Source organism: Megalobrama amblycephala, linkage group LG11, assembly GCF_018812025.1.
Source record: "Megalobrama amblycephala isolate DHTTF-2021 linkage group LG11, ASM1881202v1, whole genome shotgun sequence".
In the NCBI taxonomy this organism is placed as follows: Eukaryota; Metazoa; Chordata; class Actinopteri; order Cypriniformes; family Xenocyprididae; genus Megalobrama; species Megalobrama amblycephala.
The window spans coordinates 26,667,620-26,692,078 of record NC_063054.1 but is presented as its reverse complement, the minus strand read 5'-3'; the positions used below and the strand labels follow the sequence as shown (position 1 = coordinate 26,692,078).

The following is a 24,459-nucleotide window of genomic DNA, read 5'->3' as shown; positions in this document are numbered from 1 at the left end:
AAGGGCAGTGACTGTAACATCGAGCGTATTTTGTAGTATTAAACACGTATTTATACCGATTTAATCAGGCTCCGAAAATTACACGGTACAACTGTTTTAAAACAGAGAAAATGATGTAAATTAGATCTAAATATCTAAATATAAAATGTTTGATTGTCCTTTTGCCAGCTAGATAGCAAGCTAACTAGCTAGCTAGCTAGATATCAGCCTGTTAGCATTGTTTGAAAATATTGTCATTTGGTAAAACCAAACTTTTGGTTAAACTGATTGACTTTTTTTGGTGACAAATTTTGTCCATCTTGTAAATAAACAACAAAAGCAGTGTTAATTGATTATAAAAACCACATAATCTCATTGTTAACACTTAATAAATCTTATTTATGTCTCCATTATGTTTTTTTGTTGTTGTTGTTGTTGTTTTTACTTTTAAAAACCCATATATGATCTTTTACTTTTTTTTTTTTTTAGCTTAGGTAACCTGGATGAATGGTTGAGTTTCATTTGAAAGTTTTTGTGAATATTGTGAAATATGAGATTTACTTTCAATTAAATGGTGTTACTACTTATGTGCCACAATTTTAAGCAGTGTTTAATAGAGGTAACAGATCAATATTACATATTACAAAAGGTTATCTATCAAACCAACAGATTATGTCAAAATTATGACATTGCTGCATGATTTAATTGTTGAATAAATCCGAGGTCATATAGCCCAAAATCAGCATTTGAATAAATAAATTTAATGTTTAATCTACTTTTCATGATAGATTTATTTTATGCTAAATAATAGTTTATTATAATAATAGTTCACACATCAAAAGCATGGAATTGCCACCAAAGACTTTATATATAGAAAGACGGTGCACTCGTATTATTATGAATAGGAGAAATTGCAGCACACAATATGACGGAATAAGTCCCGCCTTCTAAACAAGAGCCAATCATCGACTGGTAAAATCATTGTGTCACTGCAGCTGCCGTTAGAAGCTCCGGTTTCTATAGAGATGTGCACTTAGGACTGCACATTAGCTTGATCCAGCCAGAAAAATGCTGGGGTTTTTTTTGTCATGATTCAAGTGTTTAGAAACACAATTTATGAGACAGTTGTTGTAGTGCTGGGCGGTATGACCAAAAATTTATATCACAGTATTTTTCAATATTATATCGGTTTCACGGTATATGACGGTATTTTTCCCCCTATGCATGACCGGGCGTTAACCACGTTTTCTACTGATTGAGAGAGGAAATAATGCAGTAGATTGACTAGAATGCCCTGTTTTACTGTCATAATGAGTGAATATTGTAGAAAAATTCCACACTAGAGTTAATACAGGTTTACAAAGCCCCACAAAATGATGCTGTGGGGAGACAACAACCAATAAAACACAGACCTGCAACACACTCATTACAGACACATGAATATTAAAATATGACCATGGAGATAGAAAATAAAAGAGTTGAGGGAACCTTAAGCATTTTAAAAATCTAACGCTATATAACAACAAACTGCCAAAAACGAGGGAGAAACGCGGAAGAACATTTAAACTGTCTAAGGATATTTTCAGTACATTTAAGAGCACATAGAGTCTCTGAACAAATGACACACATAAGTTTAACACAGAAAGAATAAAGCAGTTAAATTTTTGCCCATTCTTCTTTGAATTGTCAGTCTATTTATTAGCTTGCATCGTCTTCTGTGTAGCAGAATAACCCATCGTGTCATCGCGGTCGTGATCAGACGTACAGTTCAGTGTCCTTTGCATAAACGTTAGGCCTACATTTCATTTGAAGAAGACGTGATGAAATATGTGCGCATACACGCTGCTGGTTCATGTTTAGAGCACTAGAGTATATGAAATAGGTCCATAAAAAACTCACACATGCGCGCTCCGGTCTATATATCCATGTGGAGAAAGTTGTTAATCTCATCACGGCGCTCCGCGCAGAAACCGCTCTCACGCGCGCCGCGTGTAGTTTGAATTCTCCGCTGTAATCAAGGGCTGAATCCGAAATCGCCCCCTATAACCTCAAATAGGACATTATTTGAGGCGACAGCCATTTGTAGTGGTGTCCGAAACCATAGTGGACGTTATTGAGTGCACTCATTCAATCTCACATTGCACTGCAACAACGAGAGAACAGCCGATGAACACACAACGGCTGTCCGAATTCACGCACTCGTTTTCATTCACTCTTTCAAGTTAACAATATAAGTGGATAATGTAGGGAATAGTGAATGAGGCTTTAGGGGGTGATTTCGGACTTAGCATAGGATGTGATGCGATCTCAGCTGTGCTCTCTCACTACAATGCTACAGTGAATGAGTGAAACGGGACCCTCTCAAACAGTGACGCTGCGCCGCGTTCCGAACATTGGTTAAGCGACACATACCGGTATTACGGTATCATCAAAATTCATATCATAACAAAAATAAATACCGGTATTCGGTATGAACCGGTATACCGCCCAGCACTAAGTTGTTGTCATATTTCATTGGTGATTTCAAATATGAAATTTAATCGAAAGCTTAGCGAAAAGCTTTGGAGTATTTGATGTTTCCCCATTCAAAGAGATAAGAGCTGCACTTGCATGCCTTCGAGGTGTTTCAAAGATGGTCGCCGAGTGAAATTACTTGTCTTAAGGGGACTTTGTTGGCACCTCTTAAAAAAAAAAAAAAAAGTCAGGGACACCAGAGTGGCCCCCATTTGTAGGAATTGTCATTCACCTCAAACTCTTTCAGCCACTTATTTTGTGAGTCAGCATGGATGTCAGCTGTCTTGTCCTAGGTGAAGGGTTCAGTGCATGTGTTGGTTGCAGGGGGTAATTGAGGTGATTCTAAAGCTCTGACTCTCTTCTGAGCATGTCAGGCAGATCAGTATGCAGGACATCAGAAGCTCTTCTTGTCGTATATAGTGGAATTGATTAGCTCTCTATGAAGTGACTGGGTGTTTGCCGTGCTAGTGTTTGATGTATTCACCTTGGCTTACCCTCGACTAATGCCCGTAGGGCTGTTTTGTTTGCGCGCGTGTCAGCGCACCTGCGCCTGTACCTTTGCTGGCATGTGAGAAAGGTGAAATGAGGAGAAACAGACAGCAATAAATGCTCCTGATATATCAAGACTTCCATGTCACATCTAAATCAGTTTGGATATGACTGAAATATGCCACTTCCCGTAGTATTGACCCTTTCGATTTTACGGACAAATAATCATATCCATGCAATCGCAGGCGCTGACACACATGCACATACTCGCTTTCCTGCCTCCTCTAGTATTATTGCCTGTCTGGCCTTTGATGCTCGACACACACTTTAATGAAAAAGACAACCCCTATCACTGTTTTCATCAGGCTTCATGGTATTCTTTATTTTCTTATTTTGGACTGAGATCAGAGCTGTGTAAGGGGGCATTCTCTGAGATGTGATTGTGATATTTGTACAACATCTAAGCAGCCATCCAGGAATTTCTCAGAAAAACATCTGAAAGGAAAATAATTTACTGCTGAGCAGTTTCATATTCTGGACCGTTGCACTTCATTCAGACTGAACATTTGAGAAGGAGAATGATCTTTTATGGTATTTTTGATAATATATGATAGTGATCAGAACCTGAGGATGAGAAGTTTATTAGTGAACTTTGAAATGAGTGACAAGTTCTTGAATTGTGCTGCTGATGATGCTAATAACAGCCAGATGATATAATAGCATTTAACATTTAATGTTCCAGAAAGTATCTCATGGTTGTGTGATGGTTTTGGTGTTGGTTTAGGTGATGATGAGGCCAGGAGGAAGGGTCAGGTGCTCACGCTGTTGGCAAAACAGGCTCTTGACTGTCAGAAATTCAAGGCCTCCTACATCCACTGCCAGGATCTGATGGCTGCAGGTAAGCCGGCACAGCTTGACTCTAAATCTCACTTCACTATCTACTTTGTTTTCATCCAAATCAGAAATGCACTGCAGATTTTAAGGGATCCGACTTTTGTTTTCTTTAAAATCTTCAAGCTTAAGAGTTTTAAGAGAAAACTCCTCTCAAATCATGTGAGAATTACATATTACAGTAATATTTTTTGCTGTTCCAAACCTGTATGAATTTCTTTGTTCTGCTGAACACAAAGGAAGATATTTGGAAGAATGTCAGTAACCAAACAAATCTCGCCCCCCATTTACTACCATAGCAGGAAAAATAAATACTATAGTAGTAAATAGGGGGCAAGATCTGTTTGGCTACTGACATTCTTCCAAAAATCTTCCTTTGTGTTCAGCAGAACAAAGAAATCCATACAGGTTTGGAACTACTTGAGAGTGAGTAAATGTTGACAGAATTTTCATTTTTGGGTGAACTATCCCTTTAAACCTATTTTACCTACTTCACCTCCCCTTTGCCATAGTTCTTGCATAGTAACTGTAGTGCATTTCTGGTCTTGTTGAATTTATTACTGATAAACAGTTGAAGCAATGACATGTGATAGGAGAGGAGAGATGGGAATGAGATTGAGGAAAGGACCACAAGTAAACACAGATAAAACCACTGTAGACTTTTTATTACCATGTCATGATCTACATATGATATCATGATGTATTTTTGTGTAAATGATATTTATTGTGAAAAAATGAACATAAACATCTAGAAACTGCAATAACATTTGTCAGCAGAAAAAATAAGAATAATAATTTAAAAATATAATAATTAAATACACTACTGTGCAAAAGTTTGTGTTCAGTAAGACTTTTTTTAAATAGATTATTACTAGTGAGTGACCGTAAAGACATTTATTTAAAAAAAATCACTAAATGCTGTTCATTTGAACTTTCTATTTATCAAACAAAACTATTAATAAACATTAACAAGAATAAAAAATGTTTCTTGAGCACCAAATCAGCCTATTACAGTGATTTCTGAAGGATCATGTGACACTAAACTTTATATCTGATGGTATGAATTCACATTTCCACCAAAAGAGCTTATAATTGAAGTTAATTAACTTTAGTGTTAATATTGAAATAGTCTGCAGGGTTCTCACATTATTAAAGAATCTGCCAATATAAGTATAAAATATCAGTGTTAAAAGTATGGTCTGCAAATTTAGAAAAGTCATGGGAATTGACCCTTCGCCGGGAGTTTGACTGACAAGCGAACTAACCAATCAGAACGCAGAATACGCCAGTTTGTCCGACAAAGCAGTCAGGAGTTTTACCTCGGTGGAGTTAAACTTGGAAAATTGTGTATATTGACGTCTGTCCGTGTTTGAAACAACATTCATTCTCGTGTTCATTCATGTTTATTTGATGCTATAAATGAACTGCTAGAAAGAGATGATGGGTTCACGAGCCTCCTGAGATGAGGCGCTACAGCAATCTGTCACGACCATGGTCACGACACATTAAAGAGCCACAAAACGGTTTTTATTGTTTGAATTTGTTGCAGGCCCCGCCTCCGGAGACCTGTCAGACAGATTTCTGTCCCTGTAAAAACAGGATAAAATGAAAAGACCGGGAGAATCGCGTCTGCTAATTCACAGCTCCTCTTGGTATGAGGAAGCATGCGCAGTTCACCAGTCCATTCGCGACTCCCGGGCCAGAATATCAAAATAAGAGTCCTTTTTTCTGTCCATATACACCAATATACATTTGCACACAGCATAAAAAAATATATAAAATATACAGACTTCAGAGTAAAGGAAAAAACACTATTGTGTACATACTTTGTGTGTATCACAAATTTCTTTAAAAAAAAAAAAAACTGCACAGTTTGAAAGCTGGGACTTTGTTTAATATCATAAGTAACCTGCTTTGTCTTGTCTGTCGACGTGTTGTCAGTGTCCTCTTTACTCCGCGATGTATTTTTCACTCTGTGTGGCGTGACGGCGCCATGGCTTGTCGGACAAAGCAACAGTAACTAAGGGGGGGCGGGTCTTTGCGAAGGGTCAATTGACAAAAGCTTAAAAAAAACATGAAAAAAATAATGCAAAATATTTGCTAGCTTGGCTAGAAGTTGCTCTATATAATTATCCACGAACCATGAAAAAGACAGAGATTAGTTTTTCATAGATATTTCATCCAAGGGTGTTTTACAGCATCATAATCTGCTTGCAGAATTTTGATGTTTTCATAAGTGAGGTTTGAGTAGTAAAATGTTTTGAGTGTGATCAGCAGGACCATCGTTATCATTCTAGGCAGATTCATCTTTAGTCAGAGCTCAAAGGTGTTTTATGTGTGTGCGCTTGTGTGGTGCTGTTCAGTCAATGTGCCATCAGATATTGGAAAGAGACTGGTGTTGCGTGCATGTGTGTGTATGCTTCAGGCTGGGGTAGATTAATGCAGGCTTGAGAACAGAAGATGTGCTAATCTCTGATTGCTATCGGCAGCAGTCTCACAGCCTCGCTAACATCAGTGTGGAAAATGGGTTAGGTTCTCTCCTGCTTCACTGTGTAATTATTCAGTCACATGGAGAATGAGGAAGAGAGGGAGAGTGCTAGAGATTAGAAAGATTTACTGAATACATGAGGCAAGAAGAGCCATGGATGGAAAAGCAAGAATATAACTGCAACAGAATCTTGAAACTCTGCTAACTCAAAGCGCAGAGCTACAATGGCTGGTGCTGAAGCGGGGGATTGTGGGTTTTGTTGTTTTTGTTGTTGCTGGGCAGATGTTGTAAGACATGAGTATCTGTCTATATGTCTGTCTGTGTATTTCTACTGTATCTGTATGTATGTCTGTCTACATCTACTGTATCTGTCTATCTTTGTCTACTCTGTCTAAACCTATGTCTATCTATCTATCTATCTATCTATCTATCCATCCATCCATCCATCCATCCATCCATCCATCCATCCATCCATCCATCCATCCATCCATCCATCCATCCATCCATCCATCCATCCATCCATCCATCCATCCATCCATCCATCCATCCATCCATCCATCCATGTCTAGCCAACATTTATTGACAGAATTTAGTTTTCTAGTCAACAGTTACTCGTTTGGAAGGTTTTTCCATTTTCATTTCCGTTAAATTCAAATTTGAATGGCAATTAAATATTCATGAATTGAATCGGAATTTAAAAGCCAGTGCTGAACAGTGCTCAACCCTGAAAAACAGTGGTTTATAAGTGCTGTCTTTATGAGATGTATTTTTTTTTGTCTCTTTTGAAACTCTCTCTATGGGAGTTTAATGTCCCCTGTACAGTATATGACTTTGCTGTTCATAAATTTCTTATTTTATTTCTTGTTTTATTTTTTACTCTCTCACTCTAGGCTATAGTGACGGTTGGGATGTGTGCGCCCAGCTGGGGCAGTGTGAGACGTACTCGCAGCTCTCTGCCCGTCAGGAGCTGATGGCGTTCTCCCTCACACACTGTCCTCCCAGCTCTATCCAGAACCTGTTAGCGGCTTCCAGTTCCCTTCAGACGCAGGTGCCTTTTTGTCCACTTAGATCTGTTGTCCCTCTATTTTTATATATGTATGGAGAGAAAGAGATGCTTGCTAGTGTCCAGGTACAACATATAATATTTCCAGTTGTCAGTAACCAGTAATTTCTGAAACTGCTGACCTCCACTGCAGTCATAGTTTAAAACCCCAGGATGCCTCTTATATTTATAGCTGGTATGCTTTGAATCATTTTTCTATAGAAACATTTGCCAAGTTCCCTGCTTTTTTTCTTCTGTAGTCTTTGTCTATATGCATATGTTGTGTTGGACGCACTAGGCATGGGCAGACTCTAGACTTAAAATGGAGCTTTTAAGTTTTAGAAATCACCGCCAGCACATATACTATTAACCCCCAAGCACTCTTTCCAGCTCAAGCTGCCTCTATCTCCCTCTGTGTTGACTGCTTTGGTGTCAGGCTGCTTTCAGGAAAGACCTAAAGTAGATTTACGTATACCAAGATAGATGCCACATTGAAACACTCAAAGAAAATGTATTGAGGAATGGAATAGTAATTTAAATAAGTTTTACTGCGGTGTCAAGTATAAATACTGGCAGAACGATTAAACATTTAAGAGCAAAGAAAATTGAAGAGAAAAAAGGTATTATGCTGAAGGGCAGGAATGAAAAAGTCAATGCTTCGCTCTCCTCTCTTGTCTTAGGTTCTGTACCAGGCTGTAAATTACAAGATTGATCCCTCTCAAGCCCGGAGAACAGGCAGCGAGCTGTCAGAGGTAAAGAACAACGCTTCTGCATACATCACGTCAGAGGTCTTTATTTAGTGTGACACTTTGAAGTGCAAATATTTTTTGAGTAATAAATCCTTGTTAATTGTCCTCCTTGAATATTGTGCATTACCTCTATTCAGCAGTTTTGTGTTACTCTTTCTGAGAAGCCTTTATGTGAATAGTTTGTGCCTTGGTGTGTCCATGGACTTTTCTTTATCAACATTAACATTTTACCTTTACTAGATATTTTAACTGGTCCTAAGTTGTGACAAGTACATTTTTAAACATATATAAATAAAACATTAAAGGGGCAATGACATGATAAATCAAATTTGCCTTGATCTTTTGACATATAAGAGGTCTTTGTACCATTAAAGAATTAGTTCACTTTTAAATAAACTTTTGCTGATAATTTACTCCCCTCCATGTCATCCAAGATGTCCATGTCTTTCTTTCTTCAGTTGAAAGAAAGTAAGGTTTTTGATGAAAACATTCCAGGATTATTCTCCATATAGTGGACTTCAATGGCCACCAAACAGTTCAAGGTCCAAATGACAGTTTCAGTGCAGCTTCAAAGGGCTTTAAGCGATACCAGATGATGAATAAGGGTCTTATCTAGCGAAACGATCAGTCATTTAAAAAAAAAAAAAAAAAAAAAAATAAGTTTTATAAGCACAAATGCTTGCCTTGCTCTGTTCTGCATTGTGCGTTTGTGACGTCACGTAATACGCAATTAACGTTGAAAAGGTCATGCTTGACCTTAATGTATCTTGTGCTGCAAGATACATTAGTTTTACAATTTTAGTTTAACATCTTGAATAAAGTCTAAAAATGTATAATAAACATAGCCTTTTCTTTCCTTTTGCTTTGTTGTGCCATTTTTCCATGTACACTTACCTCAGTGCGAAATATTAAAGCATATCAGGAGTCGAGTCAAAATTGAGCTTGCGCGTATATAATGTGCGCGGCTCGTGTGCGATACCTGTGAGTTGTCAGAGACGCGGCGCGGCGCCAAGCTTCGTGTCCGGTGTGTGACCCCCTTTATGGTGGAAATCCATTTTATCCGGTAATGCAGCGAGATGGAAACAGGGACTCACCAACTGATTCTAATGGCGGGATTGAAATGGTCCAGTCGTGGCAGCATTGAAATTCTTCCTCTGTTGGCAATGGTTGGCATTTGCCACATGTGCACCACCACGTCTCGTTAGATCTTGTCTGCCCGATGCTAGTGAGGTGTGTCGTCGCAGCAGTCTCTTCCTCTGTGTATTCCGGTTCAAAAAGGTAGGGCAGGGCGAAAAACTCATCTTCTCCTCGAAGTTCAAAATCGTCCGACATTGTTGTTTTACCTTTTTTTGTAAATGGCGTTTGACTTAGTATTTGCACATTCAACTTGTAAACACCAACTCAATATTTCTGCCTACGTCAAGCATGACCTTTTCAACGTCATTGCGTATTACGTGACATCACGAACGTGCATCGCAGAACAGAGCAAGGCGAGCATTTGTGCTTATAAAACTTAAACTTTTTTTTTTTTTTTTTTTTTTTTTTTTAAATGACCGATCGTTTCGCTAGATAAGACCCTTATTCATCATCTAGTATTGTTTAAAGCCCTTTGAAGCTGCACTGAAACTGTCATTTGGACCTTGAACCGTTTGATGCCCATTGAGGTCCACTATATGGAGAAAAATCCTGGAATGTTTTCGACTGAAGAAAGAAAGACATGGACATCTTGGATGACATGGGGGTGAGTAAATTATCAGCAAAAGTTTATTTAAAAGTGAACTAATCCTTTAAAACATTCTGCAAGTTTCATAGCTTAAAATGTCCTCCTCATTATGAACAGCGTCGGAAACAAGTGGATGGTTTATTTTAATGGCGTCCCGGATCGTGTCGGAGGATTATGTGTTTGTTAAGAGCATTTTGTTTTGTAAACACAGTGTAATGGAGAGTTTGCAAAAAAAAACTTTTGTTGAAAGATGAAGCCGCCAACTGTGTTGGATCTGAGCTGACAGCAGCTGCATCACAAGCCATAAGTAAATTATTTCATAATGCTTCATCTGTAAATGGCAGTTTTATGAGTAATGTTTTCAAAACACTTACTTGCTTGCAATAGCGAGTGGCCATTGATGCTGTTTCCTATGCAATGATGTTAGCCAATCATAACAGTGGCCATTTAATGACAAGCCCTAAAAGGAGTCACTTCTGAAAAATTTATCATTTCAGACAGGGTTAGAATGAAGATTGAAAATAATAATTTTACTGCATATATATGTGTTTTTGTGTTTAAAAAAAAAAAAAAAAAAAAGTATTAACATTGTAAGCTGTTACGGACTGCTTGAAGATCCAAATGCAGTTTTATTGGGACAATCCAGACTCGTAATCCATATAACAGGCAAAAGGTCAAACACACGGGCAAACAATCCAAATGAGCAACCGGGCAGAAAACACAGGCAAAGGGTATTCCAGAAAAAAGGAAATCAAAAAACCAACACACAGGAAACCAGGATAACGCTAAGAAATGCAGTGTAACAACAAACAAGACTTCGCAAAGACCGATAGAAAACACAGGGCTTATATAGGGTTAACAAGGATAATGAGACACAGCTGAATGTAATGAAGCATAATGAGCCCAAAGGATATGGGAAATGCAGTTCATAAAGCGGTAAAGGAGACATAAGGAGTGCCTATCATAGACTGGCAGGTGTGACATTAGTGAACCTCAGTGAACTTATTAAAATAAAATAAAAAATCCATTTCATGACCCCTTTAAACAATAATAATAATAATAATTATTATTATTATTATTATTATTATTATGTTGAAGAAGATTAAGAAGATTTTGAAGATTAAGAAGCTACCTTTTATTCTCTTTTGAAATGATAAACGATAAATTGTTCACAGTAAGACACTGAACCTGCAGTAAGCAAGTAAAAAGTGTCTATTTGGACTTTTTGCTGACTGTAAGCTTTCATCACACGTTTTTACATGAGCACCCATGCTTCATTCATGGCTATAAAATGGTAAAATCTTCCCCTGGATCATTACATTATAGTGGGCTATAAAGCACAGCCTCTGACTGAACTATGAGTTCAATGCCTCAGTGACAGTCTCTCTCTGCATTTTTCATACGGTGTAAATATGGCTTCAGAGCCCAGCTACTTTACTCATAGCAAGCACTGTTTTCACCTCACCATGAGAAAAGACACCGAATGTTTAAAGATTCATGTGCGCACAAAAATACATTTGTGTAAATGTTTGTGGTGTTTATCTGCTAAATGTGCCGAATGAAGTATTCATGAGGTCAAATGCATGGTTTAGCTTTGTACATTGTCTAGGAGGGCAGTGTGAGCTAGTGTTCATTTCCTGTGTTTCTGACATTTTTTGAAAAGTTCAACTAGCACAGTGGTAACATGTAAACAGCTACATTAGCTTTGGTTTTTGTCATGTTGCTACAGAGAGCTGGCGGTGCTTTGCTCCGTTGATGGCGGAGAGTGTTTTCGCTCAGGAGTCAATTTACGCCTCTCTGCCTATACCTTCATTTATAATGCATGTTGACTTTAGCGCAATGAGATGACTATAGTTGCGCTTTTGTTTGTTTTGTGGGATTAAAGGGAAATCTCTGTCTCTGCTGGGATTTCCTCTAGTTTCTTTGTGTCTGTATTTTCCCTTCTGGGTAACACTTGCCTTAAACGGGACCTATAATGCCCCTTTTAAAAGATGTAATATAAGTCTCTGGTGTCCCCAGAATGTGTCTGTGAAGTAACAGCTCAAAATACCCCACATATAATTTATTATAGCTTGTCAAATTTGCCCCTATTTGGGTTTGAGCAAAAAACGCCGGTGTTGCGGTGGTTGGGTTGGTTGGTTTTTATATATATAAATATTTATTTGCAACATGGAAACATTTCAAGTCCTGACTGCCCATGTTGATTTGGCATGTTTAAAAGTCCACTTCATCATTGTCCCTTTTTTGTCAAGCACTTAAACTCCCACAGCAGCTTTAGAGAAAATACTGTCTTAATGTCAAAGGTGTCCTACTGTATTATTTCCCATAGCTACATTATAACCACTGTAATTTGATCATTTTGGCTCACGTCTAACCTTTCTTGGCTGCCCATAGCAGGCTGGATCTGCTGTTCCTGGATCAATTAACCCAACAGACCTGCTGCACAGAACCACAGCCCGCACCATAGAGGTCCTGACCAACACCACGATGACCACCAGAGCCGTGCTGACCGCCGTCAGCGACTCCCATTGGTGGAGGGAGTCCCTCAGCTTACTTCGCCCACTGCACGTAAGTCGCATTTAAATTCAGGCTGAAAGGTTTGTTTGCTGCGCTCAGAAGTGTAACCGCGCTCCTTGCTCCATTATGCATCACTTCTCTTCAAAACACAACCGCCAGGAACAGGTTGGACAAAGCTCAACAGTGAGACTCGCCTGCACATTTTTTGGCAGGTGTTGTTAGGCCATTAAAACCTGGCATGATTGAACGAACCTCTCCCTGGCCGACGTCTGCGTGTCTCTTTGTGAAGTGGTTTGTTTTTTGAGTTCCTGTTTCTGTGTCCTCAGTCTGCGGGATTTGCCCGAGTCCTTCCTGTGAAATGGTTGATGACAAGCAGAAGCTTGTGCATTTCTAATGGCTTTACATCTCTCAAGGCCAGAATCAAACCCCCCCCCACACCCCCACCCCCGTCCTTGGCAGAAGGCTCTGGCGCCTTACGAACGTTTATGAGCGCAGCTGAAACATTAATGGCTCCTGCATGCGTGTCTGTGAATGTTTTATGAATATTCTATGAATGTTTAATGAACGTTTATCTCCTCTCAGGGACAAGTCGCGGATAGAAGCCGCACCGGTGCGGCCAATCAGAACGCAGATCTGGAGAGGCAGGGGTGCAGTCCTTTCTACGAGGAGCTGTTCGATGATCCATATGTCAATACGGTAAATTTTACTATATCTCCTTCCTTCTGGCTCTCATCTGTCCGTTTTTCCTCCTACAGCTTTATTTTCTCTCTGTCTCTCTCTGTCATTTCCATGACATGTAAAATATATTTTAGGTAGAATTTTATAATTTCAGAATAAGTAAGCAAATACAAAACTGTAATATCCCAACTCTCCTCAATTTCTTTTTCAGTTTGAGGATGTGTATTCCTCGTATGACTACACTCCTCAAGAAGACTTTGCAGAAGTTTTACTGCGGACAGGCAAGCTGGCTGAAACCAACAGTGAGGGACAGAATCTCTTTCCTGCAACTGAAGGTAGTGCACTTTATACTGTGTATATATACACACAAACATTTAAACCTAAAATCAACTCTCATCATGGTGACTAGTGACCTCACCCGCCCCAGTTGATCATCCGCCATCAGTCGTCTCTCATCACCCTCTTGTTAGCTGCAGTGTCCTTGCTAGGAATGTTGTAACCTTTTGCCCCCGGGGCAGCTTCTCGGGTACCAGCCTATCCCTCCGCCTGTCCTCGTCTCTCCCTGATGTATCACCACTTGCTGGCTACATGTCTGGAAGAATAGCGTCATATTGATTAATTAATGTGTACTCACCGCAAGCAGACAGCAGTAAATAATGCGCACCCTCCCGATACAAGAGAGATAGCGGCTAGTCAAAATATCAAGGCCTTTTGCTTCAAGATGGATGAGGCGAATGAGAAAATCAATGCAGAGTGATGGGAGGGGTGCAGGAATTTTGGTGGAAGAATGCAAATAGCAAATCTCCCTTTACCTCTTCCTTTCTTATCCTCTCTTTTAATTCCTCCTGTGTCACTGTCGTTCAGTTGCGCACAACAGGCGTAAAGTCACCTTCGTGTGGGAGAACGTGAGATGAAAGGAAAGTGCTTGCGTCAGGCTGATAACGCTAAATTAATGACCTGCACGCTTAAAATGTATGCTGAATACACTTCCTATAAGAAAAGTCATGGTTCTTTGCTCTTGTTTAGATATTGCGCTCATGTCCTCTCTAATCTCTGTTCTTATTTGTGAAATGCTGATAGGTTATGAATTAAGGATGGTTTCCGCTGCTCTGATATGGTCAGAATATGTGTGTGTGTGTGTGTGTGTGTGTCTCTCTCTCTCTCTCTCTCTCTCTCTCTATATATATATATATATATATATATATATATATATATATATATATAATATTTTATACATCAAATTATTTTTATATTTAAAATATGTAATTTTATACATTTCAATTATATATCATATTTTAAATGTATATAAAATAATGAATAATGTATATTATAATGTTTAATAGAGTATACATATATTATTTTTAATTTATTTATTCCATCTTTTATTTATGATTTTAAATAAAATCTGGCTCTAAGAATGTTTAATAAAAATATATATATATTTATTAAACATTCTTAGAGCCAGATTTTATTTAAAATCATAAATAAAAGATGGAATAAATAAATTAAAAATAATATAAGTATTTCACAGAAGTGAATACACCCCTCACATTTTTGTAAATATTTTATTATATCTTTTCATGTGACAACACTGAAGAAATGACACTTTGCTACAATGTAAAGTAGTGAGTGTACAGCTTGTATAACAGTGTAAATTTGCTGTCCCCTTAAAATAACTCAACACACAGCCATTAATGTCTAAACCGCTGGCCACAAAAGTGAGTACACCCCTAAGTAAAAATGTCCCAATAGAGGGTATGCACGTGACGTCACCGCCGACCGTTACGACTGTGGTCATGCCCACTGAGTGGCAAAAGACTGAAGGGGCTCGCACACTGGACGCGAAGCTCAGCACCTCGCCTCGCCTCGCCTCGCCTCGCCTCGCCTCGCCATATCTTTAAAATTCAAACGCATTGTTTTCTATGAGAGTACGCACACCGGCGGCGACATTCGGCGCCTTGTTGAATTTTGAGGTAAAATCATACCGTATATATTGTATTGTTATATATTGTGTTGACAACTGATCAATTAAATATTTTCCATCTTATATACTGCATAATTGGGTGTTTTTCAATAAACAAAAACACTGACAAAAACTGTACTATAAAACTATATATGTTTTAGGGCTGGACAATATGACGATATAACATCATATAAGTGATTACTCGGATGTAAACCTACCTATATTGTAGTTATACAGTAGGTAGACAACCAAAATGGGTATTACCACCACGCATACCGCCGCCGCAGGGCCGTTGCGTTAACTGAAATTCAGTCGTGTGTAAAAAAAAAAAAAACTACCGCCAGGTAGCGCAAAGGGACGGATTGGAAAGTGACTGTAATAATAAAATGTCGGTTTGTAAATGGAGATGAAAGGATGAAATAAAACAACAATAACATTATAATATAACATTTTTACATCCTTAAAAACCATTAGAAAATTTAAAGTGAGAGTTAATTTCAAAACGTGGGATAGTCTTAGGCTACAGTCTATGCATCAAAAATTAATCTCTTTTCATACAGATAATATAAACAGAGAATATTTGTTTTCGATTTGACTTGCACGATTTAAAACCTGGCATTTCAACGTTTTTTTAGACATAAGTCTAATTTTTTTGTGATTTAGTATTCACTAAGTTACAGTTCATTTTCTGAGAACTATCAGATTGGACTTCCTTCAGAGGGAGACGAGAGATCACGCATCATGTTAGTTTTCTTTATTTTGTGAGTGTACACAAATAAAAGAAGATATTCCACAGATTAAAATGGTGTATAACTCTTAATTGTATGTGCAACATTGACGGAGTATTTTGAGTCTCTTTCACACTGGTAAGAAAAAAACCACGGTGGTATCGCCGGCGATACCTCAGAGTGTTAAGAAATTTTAAATAAAAGAAATAAACTCAGAGTGGTTTGTAATAAGTGAAGATGCAGAGAGAGAGAGAGAGCTCTGTTAGTGTTTAATATTCTGTTTCTGTTATCTGAGTTTTGTGAGGTTACCATCTACTGGAGAGTAGATCCTGTGCTTCAGTTAGTGATGAGCCAGAAACACTGATGTTATGCTGTATGTTGCTTTATTTAAATACAGTAACTGTGTAGCTGCTGATGCCTTAATTATGTTATCTCATGCATGTGCTTTTGTCAGCTAATGACTTACTCCAAAAGATTTGCATTTTACAGAAAAGGTTTCATAATAATAATGCAGGAATTACCTGTAAAGTGCATGTTTTTGTAAGACATCTAAGAAAAATTAGTTTTTGTTACAGCCACTTTTGTTAGTCAATTTAGCTCTAATTTTCAATTAAATTTTTTGAGAAGGGCAGTAGGGACAGAAATACATTATATTTTAAAGTATATAATAGAATATTATTTTAAATTGTAAAAATATTTCACAGTATTGCTGTTTTTTCTGTATGTTTGATTTACACCATGATGAGCTTTGAGACATCAGAGATCACAGGTTTTTTTTTCACAGCTTACCTGTCTGAAAGAGCTCATTATTTATGCAGCTCATTAGAGCTCTTTATGTGATTCTTTTATCTTCTCAGGTGAGAATCACCCATTATTCATGATGATTCACGCCTCCACACATACCGTGTTTCTTGACCAAAGATGTTTTAGAAAATTTAAATCTCTATTGTTTTATATGAAGGAGTAGGAAGGATAATTTTTACATCATTTTGAAGCAAAAACTCTAGTCTACAAACTCCAATACCCAGAAGTCTTGTGAACACAGATTTAATATTAATTTTTTGGCCTTATTTCAGTGACTTACGTTTTTTGTTTTTTCAATAACCACGCATAAACGTTATTCCTTCAAAAATACAAACATGTACATACATGTTCCTCACATATTATTGTAGCCTAGTTTGTGCTGAATACAGTGTAATGACACTTTTGTCATTAATATGTTTATGAACAACTGAAAAAAGCACAAATGTCAGGGCATGTCAAAACTTCTCCAGGCCCCAAATCAGCCTCAGACTCCAGAGGGTTAATAATGGGAGCGAAATTATTCAGTGACTCACGTTTTACTAAAATAAAGGATATATTTCATGAAACACGCAACAATTTCTTAATCAGTGTCCAAACAGATATATTTTTCCTAAGTAGTTATCTGTCAAAATAAAGGACAGGTAACGAATAACAAAGTATGTGCATGTCAAAAATCCATGCTGTTTTATTAAAGGAGTTTAAAATATAAATAAAAAATGTATTTGTGATAAATATAGGCCTAATATGTGAGAAAATTGACATTTTGCATAAAGATAAATGTGCTTTGATGCATTTGTTGGATAACATGTGGATAAAGCGCCACTCAGCGGTCAAAAGCTGCAAATGCACTTGCGACGCGGCGGCAGCGGTACGCGCGGTGGTAGAACCACCGTTTTGGATGGCCACCTACTGTATAAAATATTCACAGGCATATTTGCTTTATGTATTTCCCCGCCGTCAAAATCAGGCACATATAAATGTCAGGAAACACGACTCCTGGCTGCATGTCAATATCCATGGATTAGGTTTATTTGACAAGTTGTAAGGAACACATTCAATTCCAACCTTTAGTGTAATTCATTAGTTTTACTCACGTTTTTGCAGTTTCCCCTGTTAAATCCAGTCACGCAGCAGGTTCTTTTGCCACTCAGTCCAGCTAAGGGAGCGCGCTTTCGGTGGGAAAGTGACGTCGATGCATACCTTAGTGTTAAAAGGTCTCGGGTGTGAATGGGGAGCAGGTGTGTTAAATTTGGTGTTCTCACTCTCACCTCTCTCATACTGGTCACTGGAAGTTCAACATGGCACATCATGGCAAAGAACTCTCTGAGGATCTGAAAAAAATTGTTGCTCTACATAAAGATGGCGTAGACTATAAATGTATAAAATACTTAAATGTATAAAATTTACATATTTTAAATATAAAAATAATTTGATATATTTTGATATATAAAATATATATATTTCTGTTTATATATTTATTTACTCCATCCTGCTGGCATAAATAAATAAAATTATATATGTTAAATTATGCTGGCAGGATGTAATATAATAAATATGTAAACGTAAATTTTAGGGATGTCAATTTTCATAAATTCCCATAATCGTTGTTTAAAATAATGATTAATTAATTGATTAATCATTAACTTCTCAAATCCTTCTTATTCCATCCTGTCAGTGTCACACGTGTAGCTTTGAAGGTTCTTTTTTTGTGTGTGCATACTGTGCATATTTAAAGTGTGTCAGTATCTTTTTTAGTCTCTATCGCGTACTTTTACACTCACTCACACACACACACACATACACACTCTAGAATAGAACAGAGCACAAGTTTTTAAGTATAATGACAGCCTCCATCTCTGATCAGCTTCTCTGTGATGCTGTGTGAAGCCACACCTCTCTAGTTTTCGATGTTAGAGGGACTTTGAGGAAGGATGTGTTAAAAGAAGCCGTCAAACAGCTGAGAACACTAAAACAGTTACTGTTAGGAACGCTATCACCTTTGTTATTTCAGCACACGCAAGACTCCCTCTGCTCCAAGTGTTTTTGATAACATTGTCTTGCCAAGATTGTTTGATGCACAAAATGTCTTTGATACCATCACAGACTCAGGATGGTAGAATAAAAACTAACAATGTATTGCAGTTCTGTAAAAAAATGGGAACTGATGGGCTGCCGAAAAAATTACTCTCACGTGACTTCACCTGCTGATCTTGCACTGCTCTTGTGTGTGTTATTCAGGATTAATGAATGTTTACAGTTGTCCCACAGGGTGTTTGTGGTCAGATCCTAATTGATCCAATTTAGCCACAATGCCTGTAAAGTTTAGTTCTCTGTTAAATGAGGTGAAGCTTACGATCTCAAGGTCATTATCACATACAGTACACTTTACGGATGGTGTAATCATGTAGTATGTTGAATTGTCTACAATTCATTGCTGACCCTTACCTTCTCTGTAACTTTTTTTCTTACATTCAAGATTAGTCGTATTTGTTCTGTTCATTTTTGTGCTGTTTTTGTGCAGTTATTTCATCGTTCTCAGTTGGCACATTACATTTTAATTCTCTAAAATTTGATTAGATGAGACTCATTTGAAGCAGTTAAAAGCCTTTATACGGTATCAGATTTTCATATCACGATAATTGCTGAAGCTTTTATCATGGTATATGTTTTATCATGCTATTGAAATAATTTGCAAAAATGTGTTATCAGGTTTAATAACTTTTTTTCTTATAACAAAAACAACTCTGACATTTAAAGGCACAATATGTAAGTTTTCGTCGTTCATTTGAATAAAAATGTAGCATGTTTTAATCCAGATAAAAATGTAAAAATGTTTGAGTTTAAAAATAAATAGCCTATTAAGTCTTTAAGTATGAAGTATTTAAAGGGTTAGTTCACCCAAAAATGAAAATTCTGTCGTTCCACACCCATAAGACTTTCGTTCATCTTCGGAACACAAATGAAGATCTTTTTGATGAAATCTGAGAGCTTAGGTTCACTGATCAATGTTTATATGCGAGTAAAATTTAATCTGTTCATCATATAAAGTGATCGAGTCTCAGAAATTTTTGACTAAACCGCTCAATTCATAAGGATTAGTTTTATGATCTCTTCATGGACTTTTTGAAGCATCAAAGTTTTAATTGCGTAGCTGTCAATGGAAGGACAGAAAACTCTCAGATTTCATCAAAAAGATCTTCATCTGTGTTCCGAAGATGAACGAAAGTCTTACGGGTTTGGAACGACATGAGGGTGAGTAATTAATGACAGAATTTTCATTTTTGGGTGAACTAACCCTTTAAGTATTTGGTGCTGTGATGAACATTATTGTGAATACAAAGTACTGAATTGACCCTTTGCCGGAAGTTTGATTGACAGGCGTTCTAACCAATCATAACGCCGAAACAGCCATTTTGTCCGACAAAGCAGTCAGGGGATTGAGTAGATTAACGTCGGTGGACTTGAACTTGAAAAATGGTGTGTGCTCACTTCTTTCCACGGTTGAAACAGCATTCCTTCTGATGTTCGTTCATGTTTATTTGATGCTATAAATTAACTAGTTGGAAGAGAAGATCGGTTCACGAGCTGCTTGCGCTGAGGCGCTACAGCGATCTGTCACGACACATTAAAGAGCCACAAAATGGGATTTATTGTTTAAATTTCTTTAAAAATTACAAAATTTGAAATTTGAGACTTTGTTTCATATCAAAAGTAACCTGCCTTGTCTTGTCTGTCGATGTGTTGTCAGTGTCCTCTTTGCTCTGCGATGTATTTTCACCGCGTGAGAACATGATGTGTGTCATGAGCGGCATGGCTTGTCAGACGTAGCAACAGTAACTAAAGAGGGCGTGTCTTTGCGAACAGTCAATTGCTGTTTTGAAAAGAAAGTAGTGCAGCCTGCTTTGTTTACGGGGTTACCATGGTTCCCTAAGCGCCGCCTACTGTCAGAGAGTGAATGTGCATTTTCATTCAGTGCATCTCCTTCACTCGTTCATGCTTCTCATCCATTTTGGGGTTTTTTACATCAGAGTGTGCATGCCTCTTTGACATAGCATACATGCAGAGTTGTGTGTTTTAACTGGTTGATGGAAAAGTATTCGTAAAATGCATTCTGAATAATTTATAATAAATAATCATTCACGGTATTTCAATGTGCTCACGTTAACAGTGCAATGTCTCGCAAATAGAAGCTAAACAAACAATTATAAATATTCTATTATCCTGTTGCATCTTGCTTGTTGTGTCTGGTCAGGAGATTTGCACGTAAGGTAGATTTTGCATCATAGACAGCCTCTCATATCTTATTGTTTTTTAAATTGTTTTTTTGGTCGAGGGTAGGAATATGTTCTGGGCCTCAATCTGCGTTATGCTCTCAATATTACTGTCACAGTCACAGTACACTGCCAGTGAAAGCCATAGTGGCTCGTTTTCATCCCTCTCTCTCTTCTGTCACGTCATGTTACAGTAAAGCAAGGAGGTGCTTCTCTGCAGGAATAACTCTGAAATATTCATCCTTTATTTTTCTCTCCGTCTTCTCTGTCATTTCATAGTGCTCCTTCAGCTGGCCAGTGATGCTTTTCCTAAAGATATGACACTCGCCCTGGCCTATTTACTGGCTCTACCTCAGGTGAGTTTGACTGCTCTATTTGCAGCTCTCTCTCTTTCTCTCATTCTGAGTGACACTGTGTGTGTGTGTGTGTGTGTGTGTGTGTGTGTGTGTGTGTGTGTGTGTGTGTGTGTGTGTGTGTGTGTGTGTGTGCAGGAGGGCATGCTTAAGCTCTGGTGACTTAGATTATGGTTTTTCATAACTACTTTATCTCAATGCAGTCAAAATCGTGTGGTATTGAAAGATAAAACCATTTAAAAGTCACTGAAAATCTAATATTAAGTCTTAATACCTATTAGCCTCTGTCCTGGTTCGTCCAGGGCCTCCATTTCAAAGTGTTATTGCATTTTCCTGATCCAGATCGGTTCATGCTCTAATAAAATCATCTGAAAAAAAATCTTTATGGGCTTAAAATTGATAGCATGTCATCAGTGATGCCTCTCGGTTCATTATCAGGTGAAGTTGGGTTGAAATTGATGTCGTTAGTGTGGCCATTGTCCTCTTCTGCTTTATCCTCGATGGTCCTCATGGGTCAAGTTCCTGAGACATTCAGTCACTCAAAGTACTCATCGTGCTTATTATTAACATTACTACAAGTGTCAAAGGCCCCGTTATCCCATTTCTTTTTGTCACTTTATCACACACAAGTGTTGTTTGTTTGTTTGTTTTCCAGACAGGGAAAAATAGACTAAAATGCATGTTTGAGCTGTTTTAACTGAAAGCAACTTGAACTGACATATCTTAAAATATGTCAGTGCCATTTTTTTTTTTGTCTCAAGATGCACACCAGTAATGTTTTTTTTTTTTTTATCTAAGGCATGTTTATGAAAGCTACTTAAATGTCCTAATTGAACTAAGGTCTAATCCTAGCTTAATCCTAAAACCCTATCTGTGAAACCAGGCAATCATGTTTGTAACTTCATGCAAGGGTTATGATAGTTTTGAATTTTTCTTACATTTTTATTTGTCTTTTCAATTGAGTTATTTTTTAGTTTCCATTATATTTATTGTTAGTTTGAGGTTTCTGTTTTAGTGGCATATTTATGTTTAATGAGGTGATTTGTGTGAAGTTTTATAATATACTTTTTAAAACTAAAATTAGTTTGAGGCTATTTTTAATTTAATTTAATTAGAATGGAGTCATTAAAGTGTTTTTAGTCTCAGTTTTTCCTTGTTTTATTTTATTTTATTTTTTTTGTCAACAATAATAATCCCATGTCATGCAAAGTGCACAGTATTGTCTCAAAGTGCCCGAACACACTTGTTTTTGCTCACTCTTTCCATATATAAATGCCAATTCACATTGCACCGACAGACGGCGACTAACGCGGACAGTCAACAGATAACAGTACGACACTTCTCAGACATTCCACTACCCTACAAACACCGATTCAGCATGTTCAATGGGCAAAAACAAGCATCGATCAACGGCAACAGACGCACATAGGGGTAACACACCGATCCAACAAAACCCAAAAAGTCTCTGTTGCCGTCTTTTGGTACAGTGTGAATTGGCCTTAAACTATGTTGTGGTTTTGGACGAGGTATATGTAACATTCTCCATGTAGTGAATGAATCAGCAGTTTTGGACACAGTACTGTATATTCGAAAAGTCTTAAGGATCAGTTTTGAAAAGGAAATTAGATAAGTGTGCAGAGTTAACATGCAATGTGAACGCACCTCTTATTGTTTTTCTATTTCAGGTGTTGGATGCTAACACGTGTTTTGAGAAGCAGCCCCCATCAGCACTGTCTCTGCAGTTAGCTGCGTATTACTACTCTCTTCAGATCTACTCCCGACTCGCACCCTGCTTTAAAGACAAGTGCAGCCCACTTTACCGGGTAAGCGTGCACATACACTTTTCTCTCTGTCACCCTCCATTCCACAGCCATTATTCTTTATCTGGCACTTTAGCAAGTTTCCAAACACTTACACGAGTCAAGAACAGAATTCATTAGCGATACAATAAAAGTTCTCACCTTGAAACGGCCTGATAAAACAGTATCAGCTTTTTCTCTTTGTTTTGCCCATTTCTCTGCACATTCCACCTCTGTCTCTTTTGCACATCTTCTATGGTGTCATTCTTTTCCTCTCTTCTTGTAATATTTCAGGTTTATCTGCATTACACATGACAGCACTTTACCGCTTCCCTGCAAAATTTTGCATCTTCTCTCTGCACGCTTCTTTTCTCATTTTTCCTGTTACTCTCTCCCCCCGTTCTATTATCATAATTCCATCTTTCATTTTCACCCTCTGTTGCACCTCAGCATCTATCCCTCTCATTCCCCTCGTAACTCTCGTCTCCTTTTCCTCCCCTCTCTCTCTCTCTCTCTCTGTGTGTGTTATAATGATGCTCCTCTCAGTTCACTTTGAGAGTTGTTAGTTAACGAGGAAGGAACACTGTCTCTATCTTATCCCTTCACACCGTGTGTTTCCTGACCACAGGACTTACTAAACACCTCATTACGATGAGCTCTAGCATCCTCATCATGAAGGTCAGCATTTATGTGCTAGTTGGCTAACACTTCATAAAACCTATAAAACATCATGAGCAAACATCAATGCTTCAAGGTTTCTCACAGGATTTGACAAAGTGAAGTGTATAATGATGATGGTAATGCGAGGAAAGATTGTGTGGCACTTTACACAAATAGGGCACCAAATGAAGTCTTTCCTATTTTGAACAAAGAAGTGCTTAAAGGGCTAGTTTACCCAAAAATGAAAATTCTGTCATTAATTATTCACCCGTGTGTCGTTCCAAACCCATTTGTTCATCTTCAGAACACAAATGAAGATCTTTTTGATGAAATCTGAGAGCTGAGTCCCTCCATAGACAGCTACACAGCTGGAACTTTGAAGCTTCAAAAAGTTCATAAAGAGATAGTGAAACTAATCCATATGAATTCAGTGGTTTAGTCCAAATTAGTCCAAAAAAAAAGAGACTCAGTCACTGATCAGCAAACATAAACAGAAGCTCAACCGAACCTGCTTGATGCGCGAGAACAAACCTCTTGCAGAAGCTCAAACGTAACACATGAGAATGAACCTCATCGTTTCTTGCATGTCATGCGAACATGCTTGAGGTTCCATTGGTTTACCACAACTGATGTGTGAGCTGATGAATGTTTATGTGAATAAAAGCCTAAATTAAATCGGTTCATCATATGAAGTGATTGTTTCTCTTCAGAAAATTTTGGACTAAATCGCTCAGTTCATATGGATTAGTTTTCCGATCTCTTTATTTACTTTTTGAAGCGTCGGTTTCAGTTGTAAAGGCAGTCTGTGGAG

The 24,459-nt window shown here is 37.8% G+C and overlaps 1 protein-coding gene across 3 annotated transcripts in view; it reads left to right on the top strand.

Annotated features, from left to right (window-relative positions):
• nbas (NBAS subunit of NRZ tethering complex) overlaps positions 1–24,459 on the top strand; it is a 197,748-nt gene that overhangs the window by 78,879 nt on the left and 94,410 nt on the right. For 2 of the 3 annotated variants that reach the window (XM_048207017.1, XM_048207020.1), the window contains exons 33-40: positions 3,767–3,880; positions 7,252–7,409; positions 8,084–8,155; positions 12,270–12,443; positions 12,975–13,088; positions 13,282–13,405; positions 21,116–21,192; positions 22,875–23,012. In XM_048207017.1, coding sequence (XP_048062974.1) covers positions 3,767–3,880; positions 7,252–7,409; positions 8,084–8,155; positions 12,270–12,443; positions 12,975–13,088; positions 13,282–13,405; positions 21,116–21,192; positions 22,875–23,012 — 971 coding nt within the window. The remainder of the gene's footprint in view (positions 1–3,766; positions 3,881–7,251; positions 7,410–8,083; positions 8,156–12,269; positions 12,444–12,974; positions 13,089–13,281; positions 13,406–21,115; positions 21,193–22,874; positions 23,013–24,459) is intronic. The other variant, XM_048207018.1, reaches the window with a different exon arrangement.